This window comes from Batrachochytrium dendrobatidis, assembly GCF_000203795.2.
Source record: "Batrachochytrium dendrobatidis JAM81 unplaced genomic scaffold BATDEscaffold_19, whole genome shotgun sequence".
Classification (NCBI taxonomy): domain Eukaryota; kingdom Fungi; phylum Chytridiomycota; class Chytridiomycetes; order Rhizophydiales; genus Batrachochytrium; species Batrachochytrium dendrobatidis.
In genome coordinates, this window is record NW_006281117.1 from 150476 (window position 1) to 169277 (window position 18802).

The following is an 18802-nucleotide window of genomic DNA, read 5'->3' on the forward strand; positions in this document are numbered from 1 at the left end:
GAGATTGTGCAATACGGCACTATAGCACCGATCGTGCTTTGAATGTCAGTCATACTGTAGTAATTGGATACAATTCACATGCACGAAACTAGTGTAGTAAGCATGTTACACCATATCAAACTTGTGATGATCAAACTCACAACTGGAGTCAGTCGATGATGACATACAGTCAACGTCGATCATTTGAGTTGATTGTATACAAACCATATGTGTATAGTTGTAATCAATTTGATTGACATTTATAATCGTGTTCATGTAAATGCAACACTATTTTGCAATGATCAAGTTGAATATTTGATATTTTAAACAGAAGTTGTTCACATTTGATGTGACCATTCATTACAATTCATTGTAATTCAAGTATTGAGTTTGACTATTTTCAACACAAATTCATGCAATCAAACAACTCGAATACATTCATGTTCAAGAAACCAAACATTACACATTTGAGTAATTCAACAGTTGTTTCCATTGCAATCATTCCATTTCGTTTAGTAAATTTTCACCAGAAATTCATCAAATCGACACTTTACGTGAATAATAAAAACCACGAATTGTATGATGAACATACCTTGGCTGGTAGAGACTGTAGTCCCGTTGAGTTGCAGTAAACTTGTTACTCTTAATATTCCTTCTTGTTCAAAGGTTTCATCTGATGCACTCAATCGGTTACTTTATGCACAGAATCATGCAGATGGTTTGATTATTGCAGATTCTACTCTGCAATCTGAAGGACTGGATTTACTTCATCCATATCTGACACCTTTGACTGGAACTTATTATTTATCTCATTCTCCAAACTGTTTTATTTACTGGAGACTCTGTCCTGGTCGCTGTTCTTTGGAACTCAAGAGAATATTTTTATCCAACGCTGTTGTTGCTCAGTCCATGTCAGGATCGAATTCATTCAACCAGACGAATGATTTGTCTGAAAGCAGTTTGTCAGAAACAACTCTTGTGTTGGAGTTTTCTGAGCCTTGTTTGCCTTGTCCGGGTTTCTTTCAGGATTCCGACACTCTGTCTGTTCATGTCAAGATCGTCACTATTTGTGGTTCTTTTTATAATATCGAATTGCCATTTCCGCATCTGTCCTGCTCAGATTCTCTTTCCATCGACAATGTTGTGTCTTATTCTTCTAGTTTGTTTTCTACGTTGGAACGAGTTCCTGTTTTGGTTCATTTTCCTGATGCTGACATGTTCACTGTCGCATGTGGTAATGGCTCGTTGGTGCATGTCACTTGTCCTCCCATGAATTCGATTTTAAAATCTCGTCGCAGTAAAAATACTTTTTCTAATGATAGCAATACTAGTGATGATGCTGATATGGACGAGTCAGATGATCCTTATCGATCTTCCTGTAAGTTGTAGTTTCTCGACTTTGATCCATCTTTAGATCAAGTTTATAAACTGATTGTATTTGTTTAGATGATTCTGGATTTCACCAAGTGGAATTGGTCGAGGCCACTTATATGTCGCATTTTAAATCACTTGCTCGTACACCTTCAAAATTGTTATTTTCTGCTCTTCGTAGTGTTGTTTCTGCCGATTCAAATGACATGACCAATTCAACTTTCAGTAATGAAGCAGTCAAGATTGGTCCGTTGACTTCGCCACAGCAGGTTATATCCATTGCTTCATTGTGTCTAGAAACTCAGCTGCTCTTGTTCACGTTTTGTCGTGATAGTCGTTTGCGGATCTGGAGCGCTGTTACAAAGCAATGCATCAAGAATATCCAAATAGGCATTGCTTGTAATATTGGTTCAAAAATAGACGTGTCCATTTCTACAGGAGCTTACCCTTCCACACCTGGATTGGCTCGCTCCAATTCGCTTCCTGCGACGTCTCGTCAGCCATTGTTGCCTGCAACGCCTTGTTCTGCCATCAAAGTGTTTAGACAAAAATCATTCAACAATAATGCAATGACTCAAGTTGATGGTGTTGTAATGTTCAATCTTGCCTGCTATTTACCACAAACTACCACTGGAGGGCAGGCCACGTTTATAATCTATTCAGGAACAATCAATTCCATGGGTGAACTGGTTCATTTTGAGCCCATTCACTCACAAAACAGTGGTAGTGATGGACAAGAATATCTTGTTGATTTTACTCTTTCACCTAGTAAAAATGGTGATTTGAGTGCTTCGTGTACTCCACAAAGTACAGATCAGTCATTTGAACATGACACTATGGACATGCATGATGTAAAAGACAGCTCACATCAGCTCGAGTTTGGAAACAAAATGTTGATTTCAAATTCTGCTCATGATTCTGAAACAGAATCTTTGGGTGAAGCACAGTGGTGGACTCTCTGGACTGTCTGGGATAGATCGTGTGCTTCGGTGATTCGATACATTCAAATTGATTTGCCTGCTCACAGACTGAGCAATGAACTGCACTTGAATCACGATCGTCATTCATCTAGTCAATTCGAATCCAGTCATGACCAGCCTGCGTATGGTCTAGTTGTAGGCCATCGCTGGATGATTGTCACCAGCTGTCAACAGGAATCTACTGAATTGCCTACTATAGATGCGTTTGATGATGAAATGATGGATGCAAATAGTTATTTGGAACTTTTTATGGAACATATCTTTGAGCCAGGTCGATTCTCACTTGCTCTTATTTCTGAAGCGCTCGATATTTATTCTGGTGCTGATCCATATAAATTTTGCAACAAAGCCGGTATTGCCACGCCTGACCTGCTTTATGCCGACGTCTTTCATCGTGCTATTACTACTATTGGTTGTACGATCGACTCTGATTTTGAAGAGCAAAATGCCGGAACATACTTTACTAGTTACAATCTAGCCCTTCTTGGTGCTTACAATACGTTTCTTTCTATTCTTGTTCAACGACATCAGCTGCATTCTGCACCTGCAGGAATAGTCTTTAATCCATACTGTAACACGATCATGACATTACAACGAGGACCAACAATGGGATTTTTGCGTGTTGCAGATGCATACGAGGTGATGACGTGGGGTCATTCCATGTCGCAATCTACACCAGCTGATAATCTAATTGCAGAATCTCCACTCTCACTACTTGCTGGTGACCAACTTTTTACTGGACATCTTAAATCTATTAGAAGCAAGTCACTTAGGACAGATCTTTTTCATTTTATACAGCTGCTCAATTTTGTCAATTCGGAGCTTTTTCCTCCTGGGTTTGCCATGGCAACTGAAACAGAGATCCTTACTACCCGAGCATCTTCAGATTCAGTTGTAGACGACTACGCATTTACTGTGTATAGTCGCTTATCAGAGCAAATTGAGCCAGAAGATCTTGCAGAAAAACTGGTGACTCTTGAACAGCTTACAAAAAATATTGGACATTTTCAGCTGCTAATTACCACGCTTTTGGATATTCTTGCACATCGGGCCATGAACGAAAAGGATCGTGATGAATCTGGTACAGATGTTCATTCATTTCCGTGGACTGCCTTGAATACTACGTTGAGTGATGGAAAAGGCACTAATCAAGATGGTATCAATAATGCCAGTCTATTTACAAACAGTATCATTGCAACTGCTGCATCTCAGATTGTATCCATGCGGTTGAAAGTTATCCGGCAGTCTGTAATGGCTCTTCTTGTACTCAAAGCACTAAACTTGAATGATTTGCATCATTATGATGTTCCCAGCAGCGTGATGCGTAAATATCTTGATGTATTTTCTGCTCTTTCATTAATGCAATGGCTATCTGTTCAGCAAGTATTGATACCGTCTCATGAGCGTGATTCATCCACTGCCCATCATTATCCAACTTTATCTAGAGATGTTTCAAAAGTAGTCGTTTCTTCAAACGCAGTTACCAAAGAGCACAAGTCGCTTATTCTTCACCTCTTGCAACATCATTACATCATTGATGTCAATTTGCCTTTATTACCACGCAATACATCTACAGGGTCAGATTTGATACTTTCAACTACAGTGACGGTTGCTGCCGAGTCCTTTTTGTCTTGTCTGGGTTTTATTGGTGATGGAGGATCTCAACAAATGACGCATGCTGTTGTTGTTCTTTCACGAAAGCTTATGGCATTTGGATACTTTGACATTGTTGGAAAATTATTTCCACCTCATATGCGATTCACACCAGCAATAGAATACATCAACGCTCGTGTATGGCTTGATGTACTTGAATGGGAAAAATCTGCTCGATGTTTCTGTCTTGCAGTGGGTGGTGACCCAACGCAAAGTGATTTGTCACTTGTATTTTCACCCCACTCACTTACTACTGGCTATGGTGAATACTATCGACACGTTGCTGGACTATTTTACGAGCGAGATATATTGGATCACACGGTTGTGTTTGCCAAGTTGGCGATTGGATGCATGAAGAATGGAGATCAAAGTGCAGAGGTAAAGGGACTGGTGATGCTAGTGTTTAAATGTTGCGTTGATATGGGCGACTTTGATGCTGCTTACGAAGCTATTTTATCAAACCCTGATTCTAAATCGTAAGTTTGACTTGAATTCAAGTGTAATGATTGATTTACCAATTAAAGCTTACGCGGTTTTGATATTATAAATTATAGACAGCGAGACTGTTTGAGAACGTTTGTGAATGCATTGTGTAGTGCCAACGATATGCATGGTTTGTGTGCCAAGTACAATTTTGGTCATTTGAGCTCAGAAGTGGAGCGTACACTGGAATTCAAAGCACGTACTGGGGATGTTACACTCTCTAAACACACTCCCAACTACTATTGCATCTGCTACACTTTTTACATTTATCGAGGTGATTTTCGTCGTGCAGCAATGGCCATGTATGCACTGGCACACCGTCTTTCTTCTATCCAACTTCCACCCTTGAATCGTATTGTCGAACGAGCACAGGTTGTGATTCAGATTGTTACTGAACAGGCACAGCATTTGCTTGCCGCATTGAACTGTTTAAAATTGGTAGATGCTGAATATGCCTGGCTGTCTGTGCCTTTGGCCATGGCTGGTCCAATCGATCGCGCTGAACGAAACGCGACATATCCAACCATTGATCTAGACGCTCTGGTCACCACTCAAGATTTGGTCATGAGCGACACATATACAAGCAATGTATCCAACACGTCTATCCAGCCTTTGCATATTATTGAAATAGAAGACATCACCAAGCAATACCATCTCACTCTTGCCAAACTCAATCTTTACAAACGGTTCCCTGATTTAGCTCAAAACACATTCTTTGTGCAGCCAGGAGATGCTTTAAACATGTACTGCCAAGTGGGATTATTTGACTCGGCAGTATCGTTTGCATTCATATTTGGACTAGGTATTGAAAAGGTGATTGTATCTCTGATCCATTTCATATATGTGAATATCAGACAAGACCGTATGGGTAACGGAGACGACAATTGCAATGGATGTGATTTGGATGAAGAGGTGGGGAGTTATACAAAACTAGATCGATGGACTACATTACGGGTTATACTACAGCAGTACGATAAACAAGCGAATGCGTATGCGTATCATCTTACTGCCATCACCACGATTCTCAAACAAGACAAGCTTGTGCGTCTTCCACTCTGGCTTACACAACCCTTTGAATCTTACCAATCTGATCGGCTTATTCGTATATATCTTTTATACGATCGGGTTGCGGATGCAGCAAAATTATCGTGTCGATACATTGAAGAAGAAACTGCACGGCTGCCTGACGGACTGGGTGCCATGAGCGGCAAAAGATGTTTAGCCGTTACTTGCTTAGAACATGTGATTAAAGCCTTGCACATGAGCAATGGATTGGATGATATGGAAGCGAGGGTTTCCCAGAAACTCAAGCTGTATTTGGCACAGGTTGGCATGGAAACAAATTTACTTTTAAGGTGATATGGAACAGGCTAAAGCCGTGTTCACTGCCAATAGTTTATACTTTTAGTTGGTGACTAAAACCTATGCGCAGCATCACACTCATTGAGATTGTTTTCTAATTCCGATTTGTATGATTAAAAAATTCTTTTACTGAGAAAGCAGACTCGTATACTGATAATCAGTACCAATCAATAGTGTATTGATGATTGAAACATGTCATTAGCCTTGGTTTGTTTGGATAGTTTTAAATACGATCATTTTGAATAAAAACGGGTCAATTATAGCTTAGCTCTCTTGACTCATGATGATACAGATTTTTAGTCATTGCAAGTGTTTACAATATATAACCGAACAGTTTTTTTCGTTAAATATCGGAACATTTGAAAATGGGTTGCGAGCTACTTCAATCATGATTGGCTCGCCAAAACCTCAAATAAATTCTGATAATTTTATCAATTAAGGTTGCTACCAAACATCACGTACGATACTTTGGGATCCCAAAGTGACTGTAATGGACTATCAACTTGAAAACCCTCCTCATGTGATCTCAATTTACCCGTCTTTATACTAAACTCCTTGCAATTTGAAATGGCTTAATTGGTTTCGGTTCTTAAAGTTTGGGTTGTATCATTGATTTTCAACTCTCTTTCTGATCATCATTGATTATTACTACAACTTTTAAACATATCTAGCTGGAAATGCAACCATTTGGTGATTATATTATTGATGCATGCACTCCTCAAAGACGGTCACCAAATAACTTTGAACAATTTTGTTATTCATCATTTATGCCAATGACCCCACAAACGCCAAATACACCAGCATCAGCGAGTCTGTTTATGTATACTTTGAACCAGGGTTATTCATACATGCCATCACCAAGTTTTGATGGTATGGAGATACGACAATCTGTACGCTTTCCATCTTTTTTATTCCTGAACAATTTGGAAAGCGAATCAAAAAATTCTGAGCACTTGCCTCGAAGCTGTAATGGTGATTCTAGCATAGTAAATCTGCGTAAAAATGATCAAGAGGCATGCAAAGGAGCGACTACAATAGTATCTTCTACAGTACGACGAGAACAAAACAGAGTGCTGTCCAGTCATGGCTCGAGTGCTATCAAGAGCATCACCACCAGTGTAAATCCTAGTTTATCTAATATGTTCTCGCTGGTTCGGGGAAATTCAATATCTGATACTATGACATCATTCACCGACGCAGATCGTATCAGCAACGTGAAGTACCCGACTTTAAAAAAATCTCGCGGCAAGCGTGGACCATATGCCAAGACCCGTAACAAGAAACTCGAAACTCCCATCAATTCCGTCACCCAACCCAAAGCTATAGCTCCAGCTATTGTAAAAAAATCGGTAAAAATACCACAAGTTCGCGATTCTAATATATCGCCATTGACTTGTGAAGATCAGCAGAATGCTACACGGTTGTATGACGATGTTTTCACTCCGACTTTGACTAAAACGGTCGAATCGGACCACCATAGCAGATTTATAGCTTTTTGCAATACGATTGAGAAAGCAAGACTTGAGTTGTTTGCTCCTGTCGTACAATCTGCTGCACTACAACAAAAAGGTTTTATTTCTGCAATCAGTAGTACAAACACAGCTCATACTACACGTGCAGGTTCAACAAGTACTTCAACAAGTACTGCATCGGCGTCAATTGTTTCTGCGCTTCCACTCCCAGACTGGGGAATACAACAGTTGAATACATCAACCAACTCAACCAACAAACTGTTTGATTCGTCCTTGATGGAATTGTTTGATGGGTTGGCTTCGCTCCCACAATTAAACGATTCTACATTTAAGCAGTTGAATGATATCGAGTTTCCAACTGTGAATCCATCCACTTTATTTAGTCTTTCTAATGCGACTTGTGGTTTAACTCATTCAGCCGGATCAGAATATGATTTGCATATTCCATCAACACCCACACCACAATCTACTATGAATCTTGATTCTAGTTTGATAGGGTATGATCAACCTCGAATTGAACAGCCTACTATCGATGATGTATCTCAACCTAAACGTTTAAAGTACGATTCACTTGATGGAGTACCCAATTGTTTGCTTCACACTCCATTGAACACTCCGAGTTTAAAAAGTCGTAAACCTCGGTCAGTTTATGATGATGGATGTATTGCTCGACCACTCAATGCATTTCTTTTATTCCGACGTGATCATCACAAAGAAATCAGTGCACTTAATCCGACTGTCACATTCGGTGAACTATCAAAACTGATTGGACGTGCTTGGAGATCACAAAACGATACTACTCGAACTCGGTATCATGAACTAGCAGTTGAAGTTCAAAAGCAACACCAAAACCTGTATCCTGGATTTAAATTTATTCGTCGACCCACTCGTGCAATTCGAAAACGAGCTGTAAACAAGTGATACGCTGAATGATCATTTTTCTCAAACTATAAAAGAATTCGGATATTGGTGACTCAAACAAGGTTGAATCGTATTGTTTAAATGGTTTGCTTTGAGCATGAAAATATGGTCATAGAATTAAACCGTATACTTGTGATTGAGATGCATATAGAATGTATACGATAATAGGGTTGCTTATTCAGCTGTCAATTGCAATAAAAACTATTTACAGCCTTATTCACTAATGGAACACTAAATAAGGGAGTCAAATGAATGATACAGAAAAGTTTGTATTGAGAACAGTTGAACTTGATGATGGGTAATAAAAACTAAAGTTTAATAGACAGTGTCCAACATATAATACAATCAAACTAAATCTCTAGCAAGAAACAATGAATATTCAACCATGAACTATTCACTGTTTCCTGTAAACTGTGTATATTGTGTGAAGATGGCAGTACATGTCGAGTGTGTTGAATAAGCGTGCTTGTGATAAAGGGACGATTAGCAACGGTGAACTGCGATTCTAGAACGACAAAGGGATGCTTGGATGAACGAGTGTTTCCAAACTTATTCTCAATCAACAGCTTATTATTGTTACAATGGGCCAAACACTTTCTCGACGAGACTCGGTCACTGCCACTTTAGATTTGACGGATGGAGCGTCTAGTACTGACAGTTTACAGGAGCGAGTGCTTGTGGTTGGCGGTGGAAACTTTGGCACTTGTTTGGCTGACCATCTTGCTGGTAATAGTGTCATGATAAATGTATTCTAATTTTATTATAGTAATAATTGTTTTCGACAGACAAGGGTAATAGTGTGACCATCTGGGCGAGAGACCAATCTCTTGTGGATGGTATTATGAACGACCACATCAATCATAAATATATTCCTGGTGTAAGTCATTTCAACTGTCGCATGAATGAACAGTTTGAAATTTGTATTAAATTCGTATGTTAGATTCAACTTTCTCCAGGACTCAAGGCAACATCTGTTCTAGATGCAAACACTATTCAATCTGCAACTGTCATTATCATGTCTATCCCAACTCAGTACATGCGGTAGGATTCTACGTCTGGCTTCAAAGTGTTTGTTTTGAATTCCATCTCAGACTTGGTTTATGTAGATCGATTCTGGAAAAGATTCGTGATCACCTCACTGTGAATCAATTATTGGTGTTTGTCAATAAAGGTATTGAAGAATCTTCTGGACTGCTACCAAACGATATTGCCATTCAAGTATGCGGTATCGAGATTGGCGAACGTGCTGCGTTTTTATCTGGTCCGAGTTTTGCTGCAGAAGTAGTCAAACGACAACCTGTAAGCATATCTGATTATCCAATGCACTCAACATATCAAACTATGTTCATTGACCCATCTAACGTGAATCTAGTCTTGTGTGTCGGTTGCAAGTCGTTCCCCATTAAGATCTAAACGCACACAGAGATTGTTTCATGCTCCACATTTCCGAGTGTATGAAATTCATGATACAATTGGCGTAGAAGTCGCTGGTGCACTAAAGAATGTCATTGCATTGGCTGCTGGTGCATGTGCAGGTGTTGGATTTCAAATGAATTCTCGTGCAGCTCTTATTACTCGAGGATTGGCTGAACTTGCTCGGTTTGGTGTTGCTTTGGGTGCAAATCCACTCACATTTGCTGGATTGGTAAACATAATTCTACACATCGTATTCACTCTGTACTCTTCTAACTCTTTGTTTTGAAATATCAATACAGAGTGGTGTTGGTGATCTCTTGCTCACATGCACTTCAGAAAAATCGCGAAACTTTACTGTTGGATATCGTATCGGTAAAGGAGAAACACTCGAAGAAATCATTACATCGTTGGGATCAGTTGCTGAAGGTGTAGCCACGACAAAAGCTGCTTATGCTCTTGCTCGAAAGCTCAATGTTGATTCACCCATTACAGACGAGGTGTATGCTGTTTTATTTGAAAAAAAACCAGTAAAGCAAGCCATGAAGGATCTGATGGAACGAGATCCATCCGAGGAAATGCGTGGAATTCATATTGAATAAACCGATATTTCAGATCATTAAATTGCAGTTGTATTCGTGCAGAATGCATCACTTTTCTGTATTTTGTATTAATTCTTGAATATTTGTTGTTTTGGTACCAGAAATTGTCATGTTCAACTCAATCAACAAAGCTCATTCTTATAAAACTCAAATTCCACTTTTTATTCTAAAAACTTGAATACGTTTTAGTTCAAAACAACAATCTTGAAAATACGATTGTTTTCATGACAATCGTCACAAGTGTTTCATTACGTGAATCGACCAAGAATTCATAAATTGAATATTTCCGACAAATCTGACATTTTGTCTGAATCTGACAAGAACCAATTGCTATCCAACCATGATGGTACAGTGAACTGAATATTAAACCTATTTAATATAAATTGTATTATCCAGATACTAGTAAATCTAACTCCAAAATCAACAAGTCATCTACTTCCAGAAAACCAGCAGGAACAACTACAAGACTAACAGGAGCGACTACTACTCTAACTAGTAAACCCCGCCAGCAACAACAGAAGCATCAGCAGCATAAGCAGCATGAGTTGACTCCTGACCAAAAACAAGAAATTCGAGAAGCATTCGATTTGTTTGATACTGATGGTAGTGGGTGTGTTGCAATGGGCTTTATTGGACATGCTGTAAATATCGTCTAATTCGTTGTTTGGATTTGGATTCAAATTTCAGCACTATTGATGTCAAGGAGCTCAAAGTTGCCATGAGAGCACTTGGCTTTGAACCCAAAAAAGAAGAAGTCAAAAAAATGGTGCAGGATATCGACAAGAGCGGATCTGGCATTATCGATTTTAACGAGTTTCTTGAACTCATGACTGCAAAAATGGTAACGTATTGAATCTGATTCCAATACAAACGCATGACTGATTTTCATGCATTATCTAGGCAGAAAAAGACTCGAAAGAAGAAATCTTGAAGGCTTTCAAGCTATTTGATGACGACGAGACGGGCAAAATATCCTTCAAGAATTTGAAACGGGTTGCCAAAGAGCTTGGAGAAAATCTAACTGATGAAGAGCTGCAAGAAATGATTGACGAGGCAGATCGAGATGGCGATGGCGAAATCAACGAAGAGGATTTTCTACGTATTATGAAAAAGACGGTAAGCGTATCGTGTTGAACAAATCTACCGAGTTTGAACAGTGATGTTGACTGTACTCATGTCTGCCTTTAGAATTTATATTGATCAACACTGTCGTAATGGGCTGATTGAAACAAGACTCAAATAAACTTTGATTTGTCCAAATACTGTTACAAAGCAAATGACTTGATTAAACTATTTTGCAAAAATAAACTGGGCATGAATTCATTAGGCAGCATCCCAGTCAAGATACATTCAGCGACGTGCATTTATTCGAGCAGATCGCTTGATAGGAACTGCAAAATCCTGGTCAGCATCGTGAGCAAGTCCCTGTTCATTGCCATTCGTTTTAATACCATCGCGTTGACCAGTCGTTTTGGAAGCAGCAACAGCCATCATACGCTCAAGTACATTGAGCTGAGTCCCTGGCTGACTATTTGAACTTGCGCTTTCATAAAGTGAACTCTTTTCACTTGCGGGTTTGGAAAGCTTGGTCATGCCAATAGGAGTATGTTGTCCTAGAACATTTTCCTGTTCAAAATCAACCGAATTGCGACGATGGTCGCTTTTCATCTCGTCTTCGTCTGTAAGCGCTTCGCTATCACTCAAATCAACCAAAGATACGCTATGAGACGTAGATTTCCTTCCAGATCTAACCTCAAAAAAACATCAATTAGCATCCATCTTTTCTCAATACTCTTTGTTTAAAAATCAAATCTACCTTCGTAATGGTGTTGATTCATTATTCTTGGACTTTAAGTTGAGCGGAGAGCGTTTCTTGTATGCAGAGTCGGTCGGTTTCCTTTTCTTTTTCTTGCTACTGTCATTGTCTGTATCGTCGTCATGCTCGTTGACTCCATTAGTGTTTTTTCTCCGTTTCACATCTTGTCGACGCAAAGGTGTAGATAATGGAGACGAATGGGACTCTCGTGTCCGGGATGGTGTGTCTGATACAGCAGTGCGTTTCACAGGCGTCTAGTTGACGCATTGATAAAAATAAACTAAATATAAATCCAAACAAAAACTTCGACCATTTACAGTAAAAATCAAATTCAACTTACTCTTGACCTCTGTGTCCGTTCCTTCAAATAACTTTGTCCAAGAAACTGGCGTTTGATATTCTAGACATGCAAAAAGTACACAATCAGTTTGCTAGAATATCTTGGCACGTATCACAAGCATGATACTTACAGCAGATGCGTCAGCAGAAGATAAATGCTCAAACAAGCGACTGGAAATAGGTAATCGTCCCTGCCAAGACTGCAGCGTCCATGAATTAGACGACGCACGATCGTGTATTAGAATTTGTGCCATTTCGCTCACAACATACAGTCCCTTGTTCATTCAAATTAAAAAAAGTTAGACACCAAAAATCAATGAATGTAAATACTAGACATCGAATCTACCTGTGAATCTGTTGCATGCTTGTCTTTAAGGGTTTTAATCTTGGTTGCAATGGAATAAAGCAAGGCTATATTTTCCGCTGTTGCAACAGTATCAAAAAAGAATCGTACATATCTATTCCAAAATATCAGTCAAACAAGTATGCCATCATTCAACCCTAAACCAAATGCATCTATCCAATAATACAATACCCTTCAGAGCTTTCCAGGTCATCGTGCAAAGTAGAAAAATCAGGATGATGAGAAGCCAAGTGTAGGAATGAACCAAATGTATTCTCTACCAACGGTGCTTGAGATGTGTCGTCACCTAGACAAATGTAGAGATTCAAAATAATGAGTTACATTTAAAGCATCCCAATCACCAAGATTCAACTTACAGACACGAACCGACTTTGCTCTTCGTGTGATAAAACTTCGAACCTGATGCATCAACATCGCATCTGGCTCATGAGCAATAAAAAATAGCATGACAATATATTCTGAAGGCACTTGTGTGTTTTGAATATACGTGCATAGCTTGATGACAAATGTGCTGCGAACATTATAGACTGGATCTTGAACAAGAAGGGACATGCGACGTGTGTCCATTGGGTCAAAAAGTGCTCTAATCTGTTTGTTTCGAGCAAGTTTTAGCATGCATAAACCTGCAGTTAACCGCAAATGGGTCTTGTACGTCAAGCTAGTTTATGCGCAATGACATCCAGTTGAGCATTCAAACCCCCAGATATATCATCATTAATTAGAATATTTCACAAAACACGGTAAAAATGTATACCAAACCCATTTTACCTGGTGGGATAGCCTTTGGTAACAGCCTCTCCAGAATTGTCTAGAATCATTCGCAACATTTTTAAAACAGATTTTGCCAAATCCATTTTGGACGCATCTTCTTGCTCGTCATTCAGATTGAGCAAAGGTTTGACAGCAAGTTTAAGTGACATGATCTAAAGCAATAAAAACCATTGTCAATTCATTACACCCTATCAATAGCTGATGTCAGCAAGTCTAAACAAGCTTGATACACATCATACTTTGATTTTTCCTTCTGGCGCCAAATCGTCATAGTCGACCCAATCAAGCACTTGTTCTGATGCCTCGGTTTGGTTCACCAAAATCACTTTTTTGATAATAAAATTCATAATAGGAACAACATTTGAAAGAAATGATGATTGATAGGCGTATCGTGCGGCAGCTTGAAGACATGCAAGTTTGGTCACAAGCACCGGATTATCCAATGTTAATTCAGGCAAAATAGTCTAAGAAAACAAGTCTATTAATTTACAAGAGTTTGAATGCATTTTTTAGACAGTATGCTAGATGTTGACTTACATTCACAATATCCACACATTGATCGTCTTGTCCACCCAGTGCAAGAACAATCATGGCACTTTTGGCCATAATAAGATCGTCCCCCAAAGCCATTTGCTTCAATTTAATAGTAAGCTCAGGCTGACTGGGTGCTTCTCCCGGAAACGTTTTGATATATCTGGTCAATGCCAAAAGCGCATCTCGAACTAAATACGCATTCAAAAAAATAATGCAGTTTGGTAATCTAGTTGGTATTGCAATCAAAGTTGAATACATATAGAATCGACACACCTGAACTTGTATCGGCTTCATTGACAATGGTCTCGATAAAACTTTGCACCAAATTCTTGTATACTCCAGGAAAATGTACCGAAATATCCTAAAAGCATCAATGCAACCCAAATAAGCATTTGAATCGTATCAAACTAGAACCCTCACATTTAACAAACCTTCATAAATTGCTTGGCAGTGGGTTCCATTTCCCGTATATCCTCATGGTGACCGTGGCGAATTTCCTGACATATACGCATCAGGCACTCAACACAGCTTCTGCCCACACCAATCAACGAAACTCTTCGAACCAACACTTCGAATACTTCAAAAAGCGCACCACCGTGTTGTGTGATTCTTTTCATCACTTCCTTTTGCGCACCAACAATTTTCTTGTATTCGCTTTGTGGATTCATTACAGTTTGAATCAACTGATATACTCGACGATCATTCACATCAGCAAATTTCATTAATCCGGCCGTTGCACGTTTTATGTCCGGAAAGGTTTGACCAAGATGAGCGACGAGCATATTTAGTCCATTTGTGATCTCCTTTTCGTCTGTATCCATTATCCCACCATTGTATTTCTCGCATTGCATGAGGTAAATCGTAAGTTGATAGACACTGTTGGATTTTCGTATAAGAAGGTTTTGAAAGGCTTTATACTGCTTGGGTGTGAGGGTATGCAGCACTTTCAGTATGCGTTTTGTGTAGGCTGTTGAATCGGAAAGTGGTGGAATAATATACGTCCATAAAGCTTTCTCAACCAAGATACTAGACCCATCACATGTCATATTCACACAAATACAATTCAAAACCCAAATCAATACTGTGAGTTGGATTGAAAACCAAACGTACTATGCCATTACAAAATATAGATTCACCTGATTTCCGATTCGCAAACATAGAGCAAGTCAAGAATATCGCCAGCAAGCCAAATAAACCTAGTCAATTCAATTGGCTTATCTACATTGGCCAATTCGCATTGACTAATTGAATGTTACAAACCATTCAGCAGAAATAGTTTGAATCAGTGGTTTGAAAAGTAGAGTTTTAATGTGTTAAGCCCAAGCCATTGTAACTTACCTGTAAACAGACATCAGATGATTAAAAAGTCGAGCAACAGTATCAATAGCCTCACAACGAACATTTGCCTATACATGATCGTTGTTAGAAAAGGTGCGTTAGGTTTGGAAAGCTTAAACGCTACATGAATAGAGTAGTCATGCGACATGACTTGCCTTTTTATCACGACAACGCAATGTCAGCGCTTTGAGTGATTCTTGATGGATTAACATGGGCAATTCTGTCCAAATACTCTCAAAAGCCTTGACAGTTTCAATACGCACACGCTCGTCGGGATCCAACAGTTTGTGCTGTAAATACGCTAGATTTCAAAACAAAACCACACATGTACAGTTTGAATCCACACCGAAATGCAACCATCAGTCTGAACACTCAGTGTAAACTTACATTCAAGTTCAGTAAAAGTGGATCGATGTTTGCAAATAATCCACACGGCATATTTAAGCCATCCAGTTCGGATTGAAACAGCCTTGTCATTTCGTCTGAAATTAGATTGTAGTATAACAGTTGCTTCATCGTTATTGAAATCCAACAATTGTTTAATACAAAGCAAAAGTTGGGTTACCTGTCACACCAAGCTTTCCACACTTGAGGATAGATTGAAATTAGATTTGACCCAGATTGTAAAAACATTTCTCCAAGCGAAGTCAAGGCCAAAGTTCTAAGAGGCAGCGTATCTACTTTCAACTCTTCTTCCAATTGGGGAATCACATTCAATAGAATATCAGGTGCAGATTTGTAGATCTCCAAAATCAGTCGATGTGTTGATATAAACTGTTCTGAATTGGAATCATCAGATATATCTTTTCCTGCTGCAATAAGAATATCGCTAAAATACTGACAAACATAGCGCTGCAGTTTGTCAGCAGATGCTTGACAAAGTTCGCATGCCATTTGATATGCAGTTGGAGAAGCAGTCTTGTTGAATGTATTGAAAGAGTATTTAGTATTTCAAACAGGATTAGATTTCCAGAATAGCAGCAAGATAAAAGCTTATTGCGAGCGTGTAACATTTTAGCAAACTCAAGCGTACCTTTTGAGCCGAACTCAACTGAAACAAAAGTGTATCAATCACATCGTGATGAAGAAACTCGGAATCATCAATCAACTGTTGAAGCAAATCCAATAAACATGCAATCACACTCTGTGACATTTCTGGTCTAATTTTTATAAAAAAATGACAATATGAGCCTGATTTGACAAGACCAAGCGTTCCAGAATTGACACAGATTGCTTACCGAACAGATTTAAATAAAGTGTTGAAGAATGTAATGACGAGTTCGTCAGCATTGAGTTCAGATACAAGAGTGACAGTTTTTGCAGAATTCAAGCATTCGAGTAACTCGTAACACAGACTGAAATAAGTGTATTTAGAATCGGTAATATTTGGAAGTTGTTGAAAGAAAAGAGCAAAAACAGACTGAATAGTTGAATCACGCATGAAATGAGTTAGATTTGAATATCGGACAAGATTATCGGACAAAAACTGAATCCAATCGTGAGAGTCAACAAGAGATTGAATTATAAACATATTTTCAAAAGCACCTTGAGTTGGGCTGTTGAGATGGGAACAGTTGGAGCATGTAAACGCAGCAACTCAGCCAGACAACAAGCAACAAGAATCCTGACGCCTCTGTCTTTGTGCTGAAGCAACGATCTAGACACAAGAGAAAGGCACACGGCAGAAACCGTTTGATGAGGAGTTATTCCAGTATTTTCAATATGTTTGAGTTCAGCGTGCAAATCCTATAAAACAAACGTGAATAAAAACGCATGAATAAAACACAACTGTCAATTCAAGACTTGCCTGCAAACGATAAATTAAATCAGTCACAGGAATTGGCTTAGTAATACTATTTGATTCCAATTTCTCATTAAACAGTAATGGCTGAGCTGCTGTCACAGAATCAATAGTAGATTCAATATTAGATTCAATGCTGGATTTCTTGAGTCGCTTTTTGTCCATTTTTGACGTCGACTCAAAATTCAAAAATTCAATTCAAAACAATCACATAATCACGTGGAATCACGAACCCTTTTCATCACTTTATTCAGTTCACTGTACAATCACGTGGGTTCACCTGATAATCACTTATTCAATTCACAATTTGTCATGTTCCAAGCATTCCCATATAATCTTCACATTCGTCCAAAACACTCTGCAGCAAGTCTGACAATCCAACTCGCGATTTTTCATCCGTTGACCCAACTTTACGTTGTGCAGCATTGGTTTCAGTTGTACTTCCTGGTGTAGATCCAGCTCCAAAACTATTTCCTGTTGAGGAATTCACACCACTGGTTGAATTCAATGTTAGTGGTGATAGATTCACTCCTCCACTTATGTCTGTTGATCCTACGCGATGGTTTGATCCCATTGATGTAACACTATTTGCTTCGCTTCCTTCTCCACCATTAGGCTTTCCTCCATTACTGCTGTTACTTCCGACTGATCCAAATACTCCCATACTAAGACCTTCTGATTGCAATGATCCCTTTCGAGGCATGACAGTTGAGGAATACAATCCTCCACGCTCTATACCCGTAGAACTATTGCTTCGATCTCGCTCGCTTTCAGATCCACTGTATTGTCGTTTTAATTCATAACTTGGTCGTCGGTATACTGGTCCTGTTATGCCTGTTGCAGATCCTCCACTAGCATTTGAACTTGCTCCTGTATAAGGTGATACACCACGTACATGATCAGGAGAGTAATCACTGCCGTATCCACTACGTCCATCATCACCACTAGGTCGTCGTCCATTCCGTCGATCTGCAGAAATGTGTCCTCCACTCCCATAACGATCCTCTCCTGATTGCTGCAGAGGAGGTGGTGATGCATGCACGGTCTGCTGTGATAGTGAGGATTGATACACATGGGGTTGCTGTTGTTGTGCTGATCCATACTTGTGTGGTGATCCAGTAAAATTATGTCCAGTATTGGGAGGTTTAGTTCCATATGGATGACTTCCTGATCCACTGGGAGAAGTACCGTGTTGTGGTGGCATGTAGTATTGAGCGTGATACGTTCCTGAACCACCACTTGCTGGTTGGAATTGTTGAGGTTGTATAAGTGGAGGAGGTTGATTGATGTTTCCTCCTCCACTGTGAGGGTTGGACATGGCTGGATAGTGCGTACGTACTCCAGCACCATAAACAACACCTGACGCCCCATCTTCAAACGTGCCATATTCCATCGGATAAGATGCAAATCGCATACGTGGTGGAGGCCCACCAGGTGGTCCGGATTGGCTTGGTCTTCCTCTCGGAACAGAAGGCGATCCCAATGGAACTATACCACTTCCTGAAGTCCCTGGAGGCGGAGGTCGACGTGTTGAAGGCGGGTTTGATATATTTGGATTGACTGGATGATGTCGTTCGTAACTCAAAGGTGGATGTTGATGTTG

At 39.4% G+C, this 18802-nt stretch overlaps 5 protein-coding genes across 5 annotated transcripts; 4 read left to right on the top strand and 1 right to left on the bottom strand.

Moving 5' to 3' along the window:
• Nucleotides 1–561: 561 nt before the first annotated feature.
• BATDEDRAFT_92703 (uncharacterized protein) lies at nt 562–5963 on the top strand (the record flags this gene model as incomplete). Its single annotated transcript, XM_006682938.1, has 3 exons — nt 562–1357; nt 1426–4459; nt 4538–5963. 3 exons carry the CDS (start codon nt 562–564, stop codon nt 5823–5825), a joined length of 5118 nt encoding a protein of 1705 aa, XP_006683001.1. The 3' UTR covers nt 5826–5963.
• A 2006-nt stretch (nt 5964–7969) lies between these two features.
• Nucleotides 7970–8182, top strand: BATDEDRAFT_7668 (uncharacterized protein; the record flags this gene model as incomplete). The annotated part of the gene is made up of 1 exon (XM_006682877.1): nt 7970–8182. A coding segment is annotated over one exon (213 nt), but the record flags the coding sequence as incomplete, so codon positions are not given.
• A 620-nt stretch (nt 8183–8802) lies between these two features.
• BATDEDRAFT_92784 (uncharacterized protein) lies at nt 8803–10236 on the top strand (the record flags this gene model as incomplete). Its single annotated transcript, XM_006682939.1, has 6 exons — nt 8803–8947; nt 9007–9098; nt 9162–9262; nt 9328–9520; nt 9594–9866; nt 9937–10236. The coding sequence occupies 6 exons, from the start codon at nt 8803–8805 to the stop codon at nt 10234–10236; spliced, it is 1104 nt and encodes a 367-aa protein (XP_006683002.1).
• Nucleotides 10237–10460: 224 nt separating this feature from the next.
• BATDEDRAFT_28566 (uncharacterized protein) lies at nt 10461–11370 on the top strand (the record flags this gene model as incomplete). Its single annotated transcript, XM_006682907.1, has 4 exons — nt 10461–10476; nt 10633–10846; nt 10924–11077; nt 11137–11370. 4 exons carry the CDS (start codon nt 10461–10463, stop codon nt 11368–11370), a joined length of 618 nt encoding a protein of 205 aa, XP_006682970.1.
• A 216-nt stretch (nt 11371–11586) lies between these two features.
• Nucleotides 11587–17364, bottom strand: BATDEDRAFT_92704 (uncharacterized protein; the record flags this gene model as incomplete). The annotated part of the gene is made up of 21 exons (XM_006682960.1): nt 11587–11983; nt 12053–12306; nt 12393–12452; nt 12523–12666; nt 12738–12849; nt 12927–13041; nt 13112–13413; nt 13524–13678; nt 13766–13990; nt 14064–14248; nt 14334–14421; nt 14492–15086; nt 15197–15301; nt 15399–15466; nt 15545–15699; nt 15786–15880; nt 15964–16316; nt 16432–16558; nt 16637–16818; nt 16944–17144; nt 17233–17364. The coding sequence occupies 21 exons, from the start codon at nt 17362–17364 to the stop codon at nt 11587–11589; spliced, it is 4050 nt and encodes a 1349-aa protein (XP_006683023.1).
• Nucleotides 17365–18802: the final 1438 nt, after the last annotated feature.